Source organism: Takifugu rubripes, chromosome 11, assembly GCF_901000725.2.
Source record: "Takifugu rubripes chromosome 11, fTakRub1.2, whole genome shotgun sequence".
NCBI lineage: Eukaryota > Metazoa > Chordata > Actinopteri > Tetraodontiformes > Tetraodontidae > Takifugu > Takifugu rubripes.
In genome coordinates this window covers 11,634,554-11,649,986 of record NC_042295.1, presented here as the reverse complement: position 1 = coordinate 11,649,986, position 15,433 = coordinate 11,634,554, and the positions used below count along the sequence as shown (strand labels likewise).

Sequence of the window (15,433 nt, the reverse complement as noted above, 5' to 3'; positions counted from 1 at the left end):
TTTCTAAGGTCTGAAATCTGTTCTCAAACGTTGTTATCGGGGTCTTTTGTAACTAACTGATGTCAGCTAACTTATAATGTGTTGCACAACTCACCCAAGAACAGAATATTTTAAATGAATGATGTTCATAGGCATTATCATTGGGTTTCAGTATAATTCAACAATAAAACGTTTTAAGTTAGCCTATAAACTTGAATTCTAACTGTTGCACAGCTTCCAGCCTTTCAAGCTCATTTCCATTCATCAGTAAGTGTTCAGGCCAATCAGGGACATTAAGAGATGACACATCTAAAGAGAGACACTTCTTTGGTTGAATGACATGTCTTGCTCATGGTCAAAGATACATTTAATTTGCCTGATAATGTGCCACACTTGTCTCTGATAAAGGACAGCTGTAGAAATTAAATTCTCCTTTGCTGAGGTTTTACTTGGTTTGACTAAAGATCTGATTTGTATATCAGCTGTAGTGAAGTAATCAGCATCTGTTCAGTTTTGTGGTTTGAAGGCTCGATGGTGAATACATTTTTGAATAAATTTGATGGTGAATATATTCGATAATTTTTGACTGAAATCTTTGACTGATATCTTACTAATTAGGTGTTCTACAGGTCATAATCATACTGATTTTGTAAGATCCAAATGGATGTTCTTGCGTATCTGGCAGGCCTCCGAGCCATCCAATCTCATTGCCACAGATTTAAAACTGTGTTTAGCAGAGTAAGTAGGAGCATTTCCACCCGCACAAGGCAAAGGGAACTGAAGGAAAGGGACAGCTGTGCAACCTTAAGAAAGCCACTAATACGTGAGTCTAATCAGAAAAAAAATAGACTTAAATTTGGATAAAGATTGGACTCTGGAGCAATGGAAAAAAGTCATGTGGTCCGATGAGCCCAGATTTACCCTCTTCCAGATTGACCGGTGCATCACTCTTCATCTGCCTCAGAAGAAAGGCACATGAAGGCAAAAGTGATGCAGCATCATACCTAGTGCCCACAATACAAGCCTTTGGGGGTATCCCTGATCTGGGGTGGCTGCAGTTGATCAGGTCCAGGTTCAGCAACATTATGTGCCCAAAGAATGAGGTCAGCTGACAACCTGAATATACTGAATGACCAGGTTTTTCCAACAAGGAATTCTTTTCTACCCTGAGCCCATGGTTATATTCCAAGACAAAGCCTGAATGCATCAGGCTCAATTGTGAAAGAGTAATTCAGGGAACATGAGACATCATTTTCATACATGGATTGGCTCCCTGTCAGTGGGGGTCATAGGTCACCGGTCAGTCCCGCCACCCAATATTCACAGTAACGTTGTTTGTAGTTATAATTAAACAATAATCAAGAAAACACTTCAATCTGACAAAGTTATATTATTGCCCCCCACCTTCATTTGCCTAACGGTGGGGATCCACTGCTGAACTGGTGCTGTTCTGTGCATTAGGCAGGAAAGAGTGCGGTTCTCCTGGTTCAGCAAATAATATAATTCCAAAGTTTGTCCGTTTTCTGGATTTTACACACAATAAAATGATACAGTTTTAAGTGTAGGTAGGGCTGGATTTAAAAACAGCCAACAAAATTTGATTAGCATGTTGTACACTTGGTCTGTGATAACCCAGGGGAGTTGGTGATTCTAAATATCATTAATTGGAATAGCTAATTATGTTTTTACAGTTTACCTGTGGTGATTTTCCAGCAAAACAAACTCCGATCATTGCTTTCTTTAGCCCAGGCATCATCAACGCACCCACCTTTAAATAATAAATGATGCCAGCCAGTTAATTGGTTTCACTGGAGATTATTACCGCAAACAGGAAAACAGACGACAGACTAATTGTCATTATATGGAAGAAAACATGATCTGATGAAAGACAAGTCAAGGTCCAGCAATTCCCTCTCATGAGGTCACAATGCCATGATGTAAGAGTTGACAAAGGTGCAACAAACATACTACAAGCAGCTCCAGTAAAGTCCTGAACATTGGTTTCTCAGTAATATTAACTTGTAGGCAAAATAATATAGTTGTATTCCAGCATAACAGTGATTCCACTTGCCACAGTGACAATGATATTTAATGTTATACATGTATCACAGATGCTCGCTGGTTGGCATGGCCCTCCTCAGCAATTAAATCCTGGTTATGACGTTATCACAGAGCCACGTGAGGATTGAGCCCTGAGGCACAGCAGCATTGTACATTGTAACTGGGAAAAGACTAATGCATGTTATGTTTGCAAAGGTTTCAAGCAGCATTTACTAACCCATGCCATGTCATCTTGTTGTAAAAGTGATCCCTTACATGGAATTTTGGCTAATACAGTTTGCACACTCATCAACACAGTGCAATAACACATATCATGCTTAGGAAGGTGACAACAGTATTGTGCTTACCTGATTTTGTCAGATTGGTTGCATTTTGTTGTTAAATGTTGATAGTTTGCTACCTTAGCTTGGAGGGTGAGCTAACATTTGCTAACTTCTTTTCATGAAGCTTTGCCGACAGCCACTGTACATGGCTGTGATTGACAAGTGGGATCAATGTTGGTTTGCAGGCAATAAAAGTCTGGTTGAACAATGAGAGAGGGTCAGTTCATGTTACAAACCCAACACAGGCCGTGGCTGAACTGGCTATATGCAGTATGTAAGCATGGATTACATATTAATTACCCATTAGTAAATTAATGGGAAGTAAGTTAAAATGAAGCACATTTAATTTCCATTGCTTCATGATATCAAAACATATCACAATAAACAAAAAGTAAGTAAGATCTTAAAGGAACTCAAACTCATGACAGTCGCCCACTAGTGCTGGCTGCAGTATAACCCAAAAAGTGTCCTTCTGAACTATAAGAGGTACACTGTTAAGTACTCAGGAAAGTCCTTTTTTATAATTACTTAATTCATTTAAGAATTCATGCATTATTTGTGTACAGTGGCGTTTCACGCTGTCATGGTCATTTATGTCATCTTTCTGAAACAATTGCTGCATCATAATCAGTCAATCTATCAATCAATCTTTATTTATATAGCGTCTTTTACAATAAAAATTTTTTCTAGGCGCTTTCCAGAATCCCAGGGCCTAACTCCAGACAAGCAACAGTGGCAAGGAAAAACTCCCCTTTAACAGGAAGAAACCTAGAGCATCCCAGGCTCATGTAGGGGGACCCTCCTGCTGATGGCCGACTGGGTAGAGAGGGAGGAGAGGAGAGGAGAGGAGAGGAGAGGAGAGGAGAGGAGAGGAGAGGAGAGGAGAGGAGAGGAGAGGAGAGGAGAGGAGAGGAGAGGAGAGGAGAGGAGAGGAGAGGAGACCATTTCCCAGTGGGGTGACAGAGGCCTGTCAGGTGATCATGTTTCTGGACCCCGGCAGCCTCGGCCTGTAGCAGCATAACTAAGATGACCTAATGATTAGATGACCCCCTAAGCATGATAATTTGTCTGTCTATGATAGTAACTGGAACTATGGAATTAGTGATAATAAGCTTTGCATTGTCAAATCACATGGAAACGCCCACAAAAAAGAAACTTGCCCCAACAGTAATGAATTCAATAGAATATACAACAACAACCTGGTCATGAAATTTGAACTTTTTTTAAACTGGATGAATATAGAAGATAATCAATATTTGATGTATCTTTTCATCCAAGTAAGGAGCTCTTTCTAAAAAGGTCTGTTTCTGCAGCTGTCGGTGACGCCATGATCTGATTTTTCTTTTTTCTCTTCCTGGAGTTGCAGCCTACAAATAAAGGTTTTCACTAAATCTCTCACAGGGCTGCGCAGAGCTCACAAGACCACCACTTGTGGGATGGCAGCAAACAGCTCTGAGCCTGCTGGTCAATCCTCAGCTCGCAAGATAAATAGCCGAGTCATTCTGGTTCAGGTTTTGGTCTTGGTCTTTCTTTGCATCAATTTTTTGCTGATCGTGACCTTTTCCATGAGGCATTTCTTCTACACGACCATGCGTTACATCCTGTTTGCTGTTACTCTGCTGTCCGATTCTGTCCTTTTACTCCTGACTGACATCATGCTCATTTTAACCTACTTTGCTGTCGCCATAGAAATGTGGGTTTGTGTGACCATATATGTTGTTCTAGCTCTGTACACTTTTGTCACACCTGTCACTCTGACAGTGATGACCCTGGAGCGCTACGTGGCCATCTGCCTGCCCTTGCGCCACTCGGAGCTGTGCTCCATGCGCCGCGCTCTGCACTGCATCCTCCTTGTCCATGGCGTCAGCTTCCTACCCTGCGCTGTCGTCCTCTCCATGCTCTTTGCATCTGCCAGCTACAACTTCTATACTCAGGTCAAGATATGCTCAGCGGAAATACTCATTATTCACCGATGGCAGAGTCATCTTAGGTCAGCTATAAGTCAGTTCTACTTCTTAATCATGTGTGTTGTTATTTTATTGTCTTACATTAAGGTAATGAAAGTTGCCAAGGCCGCATCAGGGGAGAACAAAAAGTCAACATGGAAGGGGCTCAGGACTGTGATCCTTCATGCTTTCCAGCTGCTGCTCTCCCTCATCCAGCTGTGGTGTCCATTTATAGAATCTGCTATATTTCAGATTGATTATATGCTGTTTATTAATGTCAGATACTTTAACTACGTGACTTTCATTCTGGCTCCGAGGTGTCTGAGTCCTCTCATTTACGGTCTGAGGGATGAGAAGTTTTTTAATGCTTTGAAATATTTGGCTCTGTGTGGCTTGTACAAAAAAAGATTGGATTTATTTGATTAGCTGTGTGATGCATTTTTAACCCAATTTTATTGATTCCAGTCTTCAAACACTCCTGTCTTCTGATAATCAGTTTTGTGGCACTTTATCTTTTGTGAAACCTGACAGCAACACGCAAGCTTTATAGTCCCGAAATCAAATTCAAGGTTTTATTTTTAACTCCTTTTAGTTTAATATGTGACAGATTTCATTGTTGTTTTATTTGCACTTACTTTATTTTTTGGATTCTTTCCAAGGTTTCCTCAATGATGCCTTGGTTTTTGCCTTGTGTTTTTTTTTAAATTTCAGAACCAGCTGATTTTTTTTTTTTTACTGTTTTATTGTTTTTTCTGCTCCAACATTACGTGTACATGGTGTTTATGTGTTATTGGTTTAATGAGTAAACCTTTTATGCTCAAAATGCTGGTTCACTGCTGTTATATACCTGATAAAATAAAATTGTCTTGAAAGTATGTGTACTTTAAGTGTCCCTCCCTGCATTTGAAATGTTTGAATGCTATATAGAACAATGTTGATATGAAAAATAAAGGGAGAGAGATTTTTTGCATCATTCACTGCACCATGATGGTTAAAGAGAAAATCCATTGATTGTTTAATGAAAAGAGAAGCAAGAGACTTTCAAAGGTAGAACAAGCGAGATTCTTTTGTGTTACTTGACTGTTTGGGGGTAATATTTTTTTTAATCATTGCTGTTAAAGCAATAACATCATAGTAAAGTGGGTTTTGAATTAACAACAGGTAACTGGGAAAAAAACAGAACCTTCAGAGATCGTTAAGTTACTAAGTTTTGTTTGCCTGGTTTTACCATCTAAAGAATTCTAATGCATATTCAAAATGTCAAATAAGGTTTCAGTGGCTGCTGGTGTCTTGCGAACTCACTGTTAAACTGTTTTTACTCACAACTGTCTTCTCAAACCAAGTCTTTCTCTCAACCATGCATTATATTTTATTCACTTTCACATGGAAACGCCCGCAAAAAAGAAACTTGCCCCAACAGTAATGAATTCAATAGAATATAGTGAGATCAACAACAACCTGGTCATGAAATTTGAACTTTTTTTAAACTGGATGAATATAGAAGATAATCAATATTTGATGTATCTTTTCATCCAAGTAAGGAGCTCTTTCTAAAAAGGTCTGTTTCTGCAGCTGTCGGTGACGCCATGATCTGATTTTTCTTTTTTCTCTTCCTGGAGTTGCAGCCTACAAATAAAGGTTTTCACTAAATCTCTCACAGGGCTGCGCAGAGCTCACAAGACCACCACTTGTGGGATGGCAGCAAACAGCTCTGAGCCTGCTGGTCAATCCTCAGCTCGCAAGATAAATAGCCGAGTCATTCTGGTTCAGGTTTTGGTCTTGGTCTTTCTTTGCATCAATTTTTTGCTGATCGTGACCTTTTCCATGAGGCATTTCTTCTACACGACCATGCGTTACATCCTGTTTGCTGTTACTCTGCTGTCCGATTCTGTCCTTTTACTCCTGACTGACGTCTTGCTCATTTTAAGCTACTTTGCTGTCACCATAGAAATGTGGGTTTGTGTGACCTTATATGTTGTTCTAGCTCTGTACACTTTTGTCACACCTGTCACTCTGACAGTGATGACCCTGGAGCGCTACGTGGCCATCTGCCTGCCCTTGCGCCACTCGGAGCTGTGCTCCATGCGCCGCGCTCTGCACTGCATCCTCCTTGTCCATGGCGTCAGCTTCCTACCCTGCGCTGTCGTCCTCTCCATGCTCTTTGCATCTGCCAGCTACAACTTCTACACTCAGGTCAAGATATGCTCAGTGGAAATACTCATTATTCACCAATGGCAGAGTCATCTTAGGTCAGCTATAAGTCAGTTCTACTTCTTAATCATGTGTGTTGTTATTTTATTGTCTTACATTAAGGTAATGAAAGTTGCCAAGGCCGCATCAGGGGAGAACAAAAAGTCAACATGGAAGGGGCTCAGGACGGTGATCCTTCATGCTTTCCAGCTGCTGCTCTCCCTCATCCAGCTGTGGTGTCCATTTATAGAATCTGCTATATTTCAGATTGATTATATGCTGTTTATTAATGTCAGATACTTTAACTACGTGACTTTTATTCTGGCTCCGAGGTGTCTGAGTCCTCTCATTTACGGTCTGAGGGATGAGAAGTTTTTTAATGCTTTGAAATATTTGGCTCTGTGCGGCTTGTACAAAAAAAGATTGGATTTATTTGATGAGTGATGAGTGTGAGACTCATCCTACCTGTGTGATGCATTTTTAACCCAATTTTATTGATTCCAGTCTTCAAACACTCCTGTCTTCTGATAATCAGTTTTGTGGCACTTTGGCTTTTGTGAAACCTGACAGCAACACGCAAGCTTTATAGTCCTGAAATCAAATTCAAGGTTTTATTTTTAACTCCTTTTAGTGTAATATGTGACAGCTTTCATTGTTTGTTTATTTGCGCTTACTTTATTTTTTGGATTCTTTCCAAGGTTTCCTCAATAATGCCTTGGTTTTTGCCTTGTGTTTTTTTAAATTTCAGAACCAGCTGATTTTTTTTTTTTTACTGTTTTATTGTTTTTTCTGCTCCAACATTACGTGTACATGGTGTTTATGTGTTATTGGTTTAATGAGTAAACCTTTTATGCTCAAAATGCTGGTTCACTGCTGTTATATACCTGATGAAATAAAATTGTCTTGAAAGTATGTGTACTTTAAGTGTCCCTCCCTGCATTTGAAATGTTTGAATGCTATATAGAACAATGTTGATATGAAAAATAAAGGGAGAGAGATTTTTTGCATCATTCACTGCACCATGATGGTTAAAGAGAAAATCCATTGATTGTTTCATGAAAAGAGAAGCAAGAGACTTTCAAAGGTAGAACAAGCTAGATTCTTTTGTGTTACTTGACTGTTTGTGGGTAATATTTTTTTTAATCATTGCTGTTAAAGCAATAACATCCTAGTAAAGTGGGTTTTGAATTAACAACAGGTAACTGGGAAAAAAACAGAACCTTCAGAGATCGTTAAGTTACTAAGTTTTGTTTGCCTGGTTTTACCATCTAAAGAATTCTAATGCATATTCAAAATGTCAAATAAGGTTTCAGTGGCTGCTGGTGTCTTGCGAACTCACTGTTAAACAGTTTTTAATCACAACTGTCTTCTCAAACCGAGTCTTTCTCTCAACCATGCATTATATTTTATTCACTTTCACTCTCGTGTCTGACAGTGTATTTTTAATCCTATCTGACCTTCCCTTATTCTGTATTCCACCTATTTCACTGTGCAAGTCAGTCTGTGTATCGTTTTCTACCTGATCTTTACGGCACCCAGAGCTTTGCTCCCTGCACAACACTCAGAAATACATCCTGATCATCCTTACTTGATTAATGATGAGGGTCACTCATCCTCTTTTGAGGGGAACAAAGTCTGAGCAACAGCTCTGGAATTAATATTTTAGTGTTGTTTTATTTTAATTTTTTGTCACACAGCACGATTTCTTTATCGGAAATGCCAGTTTCCGTATTGGTGTATTGGTCATGCTGTCTTCCCAATTTGATCTTCTGTGATCATCTGACACAAGCTCATCAGTTTAAGATCATTGGGCCTCATTCACCAATATGTTCTTAAGAATCTTCTTAGATTCTGAAGTTGTTCTTAAGAAGTTCCTTAGGAAAACCCTATGTCAGATTCATCAATGCGTTCGTAAGCCTCAGAATTGTTCGCAGCTGTGTTCTTAGATTGATGGATGCCATCTACTCGTAAGTTGAGAGCGTGTGCCTGGTGAGTCTAATTAACATACTATTAGCATAAGTCACCGCCCACTAATGCCCATAAAAGGAACTGCAGCAGGGCCCTGTAGACAGAGCAAAAAGCAGCAAAATGCCCAAAGCTTTCCTCTCCACGCCTGATTTCTGACGCCGTATAGAACAATCAAGAAAGGATGGCTAACACGCTTGATAAAATTGCCTCAACCCTGATGACTATAGCCAGCACGCGGGTCGTTTTTGCAGTTGAATCCAGAAAACTTTCTGTGAAACTCAGTGCATCAAGAAAGAGCCGAGCTGAATGATTGCAGTTCCTCATAAGCATCAGCATGACACACAAGACACTTTCCCACTACACTATTGACTCCATTGGTTTTCCTTAACGCCATGCGGTTCCTTATCAACGCAGGCTGGGGTCTTCATGACGAGGCGGTAAACAACACTTTGTTCATCACAGATAAACGTTTGTGTTGCGCTGTTGGCTCTTTTCGGGACAGAGCCTGAACAATTAGACAAGAAGTCGTGATCCCACAATATTTTTTATTAGTTGTTTTTTTTTTTGCATTGATGTATTTTTACTTAAAATTTAACAGTTGCAATGTGGATCCATAAACAAAAACAATTGCTTGATAATATTGACTCCAGAAGAAGGACCTAATTGTTGGGATTCCACAGAAGAAAGAACCACAAGAAGGCAAAGTGGTAAAGCTCAAAAATGTAGTTTTTTTTTAGCGAGTCACCAGCAACATCAATGAACTGGCAAAAACAAGGCGTAACAGAAAAACACAACTGTACACAAATTCTTCCAATAATAATTCTCCAAAAATATAAATATAAAATATATTTAAAAAAAAGTGGTTTCACACTTACAAAAACTAAGATGAAACACATGTAACTTACTGGCACAGGCAGCAAGAACAGACTGGTTTAAATATGAAACTAATCAAGACCCAATGCGTATCAGGTGCGTCTACAAAATGGAGGGAAAACAAAGCAAGGACAGGAAATAGATGGGTGGAGCACCTGTGCGTGATCAACAAATGTAAAGAAAATCACCAAGTGTGAACTCACAGATCACCAACACAAATACATTCACTTCATTGTTTGGAACAACCACAACAGCATTTTCTTCTTCTATGGTTTAAAATATTGTCGCAACAGTGCCAATATGATAACTTCAGAGGGACTTACGGTCATTTGGAGTTGGTAAAAGTGTTCTATGACTTGTAAATTTGTTTCTTTTCTTTTTTTGTTAAAGGTATCTGGTTTTGTTTTTGAAAACAGGTTTTATAAAGTGTAACACTGGTTTTGAAATTGTAAATCTATTCCAAACTTTATGAATGTGTTTTATCAATGCTATTTTGCCTTGCACTTCTCAGCCACCGTAGGTTTTGGGCTCCTGTTGAAACAAAGAGGAGTAACATTCTAGCATCCACGTTGAAAGCTCAGAAATTACTTTGGTCCGGTAAAAAACAGAGCTGTCGTGAAATTCATGCACGTCCCGAGAAATCTGTCACAATACGGTTATGGCCGTAGGCCTGTGGAGCGTGGAGGGGCCTTGGCAAGCAGGTGATATTTCAAATCCTTGAAGTTTTGTCTCAGCTGAGGATCACTGGTACGACCTTCAAGTTGTGGTGCAACAAATGATTGATGTTTTTCTGTGTCGTGAAAGATAACATCTAAAACATCTGCTCACAACAGATGAATCAGGAAAACAGATTCTGTTGAGTTACACTTTCTATAATGGTGCTGATGGTGATGACGTGAGTCGTTTCTACTGTATAAAGTCTTCAGACACACTCTCAGTCAGTCTCCTGCAGACCAGCAGGATGTGGACACACACTGCAGGGATGATTTGGTAAGCAGGCAGACCTGAATGACTTTTGATTCGAACCATGCAGCATGATTTCACTGTTTAAATAGGCGTAATATTTCCTCCCATTTACAGATTTCTTGTGCAGAATCAGAATGTCAGATAATGCTTCAGTGGCTGGAGGCGTCTCCCTGCGAGCTCGAATCTACGAGCATATCATTATTACACAGCTCATTGTGTCAATTTTCTTAATGATCAACCTGCTTCTGATCGCAACTGTCTTCTCAAACCAGGTCTTTCTCTCAACCATGCGTTACATTCTGTTTCTTATCACTCTTGTGTCTGACAGTGTATTTTTAATCCTATCTGACCTTCTCCTGATTTTGTATAACATCTATTTCACTATGCAAGTCAGCCTGTGCATCATTTTCTACCTGATTGTGTGTCAGTGTATGTTTGTCACGCCGGTCACTCTGACAGCAATGACGCTGGAGCGGTACGTGGCCATTTGCCTGCCTTTACGGCACCCGGAGCTTTGCTCCCTGCACAACACTCAGAAATGTATCCTGATGATCCTTACTGTCAGCAGTGTGCCCTGCTTCATCATTCTATCCACCTTCATTGCAGCAGCCTCCAGTTCTGTGTATACACAGCACAAGCGCTGCTCCATGGAGATGTTTGTCCCCATCCCCTGGCAGAATCACTTTAAATTTGCTGTATATCAGTTTTACTTCTTCATCATGTCCATCACCATCACTTTCTCTTATGTGAAAATTATGATAGTTGCCAAAGCTGCATCAGGAGAGAACAAAAAGTCAACATGGAAGGGGCTCAGGACGGTGATCCTTCATGCTTTCCAGCTGCTGCTCTGCCTCATCCAGCTGTGGTGTCCGTTTATAGGATCTGCTATTATCAAAATGGATCTATTATTGTATATTAATGTCAGATACTTTAACTACGTGACTTTCACTCTGGCTCCGAGGTGTCTGAGTCCTCTCATCTACGGTCTGAGGGATGAGAAGTTTTTAAATGCTTTGCAATATTTGGCTCTGTGTGGCTTGTACAAAAAAAAGATTGGATTTACTTGATTACTGATGAGTGTCAAACTCATCTTACCTGTTTGATGGATATTTACATCACTTGATTCATTTATAAAGGCAGAATTTTAGGGGATTTCTTCATTTAAGCTCTCTTGTCATAATCAGCTTTGTGGTACATTTTCCTTCCTGACGGCAACAAACACCCATTTTCATAAAATCAAATTCAAGATCTATCTTTGTGCTAGTTTGATTTTTGTTATAAATTGAAAATTAGAAAAATATATCAAGTAATAGATTTGGAATGAATAGTTTACAGTTGTTTTATTTGGACTTATTTTCTATGTGACTTAATCTGATGTGTTTATTTTGAATGTATCATATTCCTGCCAAAGTTTCCTTGTTGGTAATGCTGTGTCTTCCAACATTCACATTCTGTCCTCTAACTTTCAGAAACTCATCAGGTGGCATTTTGTTGTTTTATTTTGCTTTCTGCCCCCACACCATGTGTGAATGGGATGTCATTGTTTGTTTACTTTCAGAATAGATTGAAATTGTACACTTCACCCTGATACTAATAAATATGATACCAGATGTTTTGTGCATATTGGTCTTATTTGCTGGAAATGTATTGAACAAGTGGGTATTTGATATGGTGGAAAAACAGGAAGTGTGGTTGAAATGTTTCCTGAATGAGCAACAATTATTCGAATGTGGGGAATATTTGAAATGTCTGGACCGTGCCAGCCGTCTTTGTTACGATGTTGTTGGGAATCATAACCAGCACTTTTAGCAGTAATAACCACAGACATTTGTGACTCGAAACATTTGTAGCAGAAGCTCGGTGGGAACTGGTCACCTGGATGCTGAAACACTTTGTGCTTGATCGATCGGTGCTGGGAAACAGAACAAAACACAAAATGTAAACATTGCCATTATTTACAGGCTGACACTTGACTTTTGAAAAGAGGCTAATGTTGTCAGTCACATAAGTATTTGAAATTAAAATTTTTCCTTAATGTTTGTTGACATATTTGGGCCATTGTATGATTTCTTTAAACAGATTTCTTACATACTGCTTCTTTAATCGTCATATTTGCAGCTGTTTGTCCGCTCAAGGCTCCTGTAGAAACACAGAGGAGCAACATTCTGGCATTCACTTCTACATTTACAGACATAAAACTCAGGGATTATTTCTCTCAGGCAGAGAACTTCATATTTTGAGCCATCCTGAAAATTCCCGAAACCTGAAGCTTTGTTTCAGCTGAGGATCACTGGTACGACCTTCAAGTTGTGGTGCAACAAATGATTGATGTTTTTCTGTGTCGTGAAAGATAACATGTAAAGCATCTGCTCACAACAGATGACTCAGGAAAAGAGATTCTGTTGAGTTACACTTTCTATAATGGTGCTGATGGTGATGACGTGAGTCGTTTCTACTGTATAAAGTCTTCAGACACACTCTCAGTCAGTCTCCTGCAGACCAGCAGGATGTGGACACACACTGCAGGGATGATTTGGTAAGCAGGCAGACCTGAATGACTTTTGACTCAAACCATGCAGCATGATTTCACTGTTTAAATAGGCGTAATATTTCCTCCCATTTACAGATTTCTTGTGCAGAATCAGAATGTCAGATAATGCTTCAGTGGCTGGAGGCGTCTCCCTGCAAGCTCGAATCTACAAGCAGATCATTATTACACAGTTCATTGTGTCAATTTTCTTTATGATCAACCTGCTTCTGATCGCAACTGTCTTCTCAAACCAGGTCTTTCTCTCAACCATGCGTTACATTCTGTTTCTTATCACTCTTGTGTCTGACAGTGTATTTTTAATCCTATCTGACCTTCTCTTGATTTTGTACAGCATCTATTTCACTATGCAAGTCAGCCTGTGCATCATTTTCTACCTGATTGTGTGTCAGTGTATGTTTGTCACGCCGGTCACTCTGACAGCAATGACGCTGGAGCGGTACGTGGCCATTTGCCTGCCTTTACGGCACCCGGAGCTTTGCTCCCTGCACAACACTCAGAAATGTATCCTGATCATCCTTACTGTCAGCAGTGTGCCCTGCTTCATCATTCTATCCACCTTCATTGCAGCAGCCTCCAGTTCTGTGTATACACAGCACAAGCTTTGCTCTATGGAGATGTTTGTCCCCCTCCCCTGGCAGAATCACTTTAAATTTGCTGTATATCAGTTTTACTTCTTCATCATGTCCATCACCATCACTTTCTCTTATGTGAAAATTATGAAAGTTGCCAAAGCTGCATCAGGAGAGAACAAAAAGTCAACATGGAAGGGGCTCAGTACGGTGATCCTTCATGCTTTCCAGCTGCTGCTCTGCCTCATCCAGCTGTGGTGTCCGTTTATAGAATCTGCTATTATCAAAATAGATCTATTATTGTATATTAATGTCAGATACTTTAACTATGTGACTTTCATTCTGGCTCCGAGGTGTCTGAGTCCTCTCATCTACGGTCTGAGGGATGAGAAGTTTTTAAATGCTTTGCAATATTTGGCTCTGTGTGGCTTGTACAAAAAAAAGATTGGATTTACTTGATTACTGATGAGTGTCAAACTCATCTTACCTGTTCGATGCATATTTACATCACTTGATTGATTTAGAAAGGCAGAATTTTAGGGGATTTCTTCATTTAAGCCCTCTTGTCATTATCAGCTTTGTGGTACATTTTCCTTCCTGACGGCAACAAACACCCATTTTCATAAAATCAAATTCAAGATCTATCTTTGTGGTAGTTTGATTTTTGTTATAAATTGAAAATTAGAAAAATATATCAAGTAATAGATTTGGAATGAATAGTTTACAGTTGTTTTATTTGGACTTTTTTTCTATGTGACTTAATCTGATGTGTTTATTTTGAATGTATTATATTCCTGCCAAAGTTTCCTTGTTGGTAATGCTGTGTCTTCCAACATTCACATTCTGTCCTCTAACTTTCAGAAACTCATCAGGTGGCATTTTGTTGTTTTATTTTGCTTTCTGCCCCCACACCATGTGTGAATGGGATGTCATTGTTTGTTTACTTTCAGAATAGATTGAAATTGTACACTTCACCCTGATACTAATAAATATGATACTAGATGTTTTGTGCATATTGGTCTTATTTGCTGGAAATGTATTGAACAAGTGGGTATTTGATATGGTGGAAAAACAGGAAGTGTGGTTGAAATGTTTCCTGAATTAGCAACAATTATTCGAATGTGGGGAATATTTGAAATGTCTGGACCGTGCCAGCCGTCTTTGTTACGATGTTGTTGGGAATCATAACCAGCACTTTTAGCATTAATAACCACAGACATTTTTGACTCGAAACATTTGTAGCAGAAGCTCGGTGGGAACTGGTCACCTGGATGCTGAAACACTTTGTGCTTGATCGATCGGTGCTGGGAAACAGAACAAAACACAAAATGTAAACATTGCCATTATTTACAGGCTGACACTTGACTTTTGAAAAGAGGCTATTGTTGTCAGTCACATAAGTATTTGAAATTAAAAATTTTCCTTAATGTTTGTTGACATATTTGGGCCATTGTATGATTTCTTTAAACAGATTTCTTACATACTGCTTCTTTAAACGTCATATTTGCGGCTGTTTATCTGCTCAAGGCTCCTGTAGAAACACAGGGGAGCAACATTCTGGCATTAACTTCTACATTTCCATACATAAAACTCGGGGATTATTTCGCTCAGGCAGAGAACTTCATCATATTTTGAGCCATCGTGAAAATTCCCGAACCCTGAAGTTTTGTCTCAGCTGAGGATCACTGGTACGACCTTCAAGTTGTGGTGCAACAAATGATTGACGTTTTTCTGTGTCGTGAAAGATAACATGTAAAGCATCTGCTCACAACAGATGACTCAGGAAAAGAGATTCTGTTGAGTTACACTTTCTATAATGGTGCTGATGGTGATGACGTGAGTCGTTTCTACTGTATAAAGTCTTCAGACACACTCTCAGTCAGTCTCCTGCAGACCAGCAGGATGTGGACACACACTGCAGGGATGATTTGGTAAGCAGGCAGACCTGAATGACTTTTGACTCAAACCATGCAGCATGATTTCACTGTTTAAATAGGTGTAGTATTT

The 15,433-nt window shown here is 39.5% G+C and overlaps 4 protein-coding genes across 4 annotated transcripts; all 4 read left to right on the top strand.

Moving 5' to 3' along the window:
* The first annotated feature begins 3,799 nt into the window (after nt 1–3,799).
* Nucleotides 3,800–4,735, top strand: LOC101066496 (odorant receptor 131-2). Its single transcript, XM_003968568.3, has one exon. The coding sequence runs from the start codon at nt 3,800–3,802 to the stop codon at nt 4,733–4,735; it is 936 nt and encodes a 311-aa protein (XP_003968617.3).
* Nucleotides 4,736–6,004: 1,269 nt separating this feature from the next.
* On the top strand, nt 6,005–6,943 carry LOC115251545 (odorant receptor 131-2-like). Its single transcript, XM_029844155.1, has one exon. It carries the CDS (start codon nt 6,005–6,007, stop codon nt 6,941–6,943), a length of 939 nt encoding a protein of 312 aa, XP_029700015.1.
* A 3,343-nt stretch (nt 6,944–10,286) lies between these two features.
* On the top strand, nt 10,287–11,557 carry LOC101066716 (odorant receptor 131-2-like). Its single transcript, XM_003968569.2, has 2 exons — nt 10,287–10,330; nt 10,421–11,557. Exon 2 carries the CDS (start codon nt 10,441–10,443, stop codon nt 11,371–11,373), a length of 933 nt encoding a protein of 310 aa, XP_003968618.2. The 5' UTR covers nt 10,287–10,330; nt 10,421–10,440; the 3' UTR covers nt 11,374–11,557.
* Nucleotides 11,558–12,952: 1,395 nt separating this feature from the next.
* On the top strand, nt 12,953–14,401 carry LOC101076699 (odorant receptor 131-2-like). The gene has a single exon (XM_003979873.2). It carries the CDS (start codon nt 12,953–12,955, stop codon nt 13,883–13,885), a length of 933 nt encoding a protein of 310 aa, XP_003979922.2. The 3' UTR covers nt 13,886–14,401.
* The last annotated feature ends 1,032 nt before the right edge of the window (nt 14,402–15,433 follow it).

Coding starts and splice junctions, on each gene's coding strand:
- LOC115251545 (XM_029844155.1), top strand. CDS start 6,005: ATGGCAGCAAACAGCTCTGAGCCTGCTGGTCAATCCTCAGCTCGCAAG.
- LOC101066716 (XM_003968569.2), top strand. CDS start 10,441: ATGTCAGATAATGCTTCAGTGGCTGGAGGCGTCTCCCTGCGAGCTCGA.
- LOC101066496 (XM_003968568.3), top strand. CDS start 3,800: ATGGCAGCAAACAGCTCTGAGCCTGCTGGTCAATCCTCAGCTCGCAAG.
- LOC101076699 (XM_003979873.2), top strand. CDS start 12,953: ATGTCAGATAATGCTTCAGTGGCTGGAGGCGTCTCCCTGCAAGCTCGA.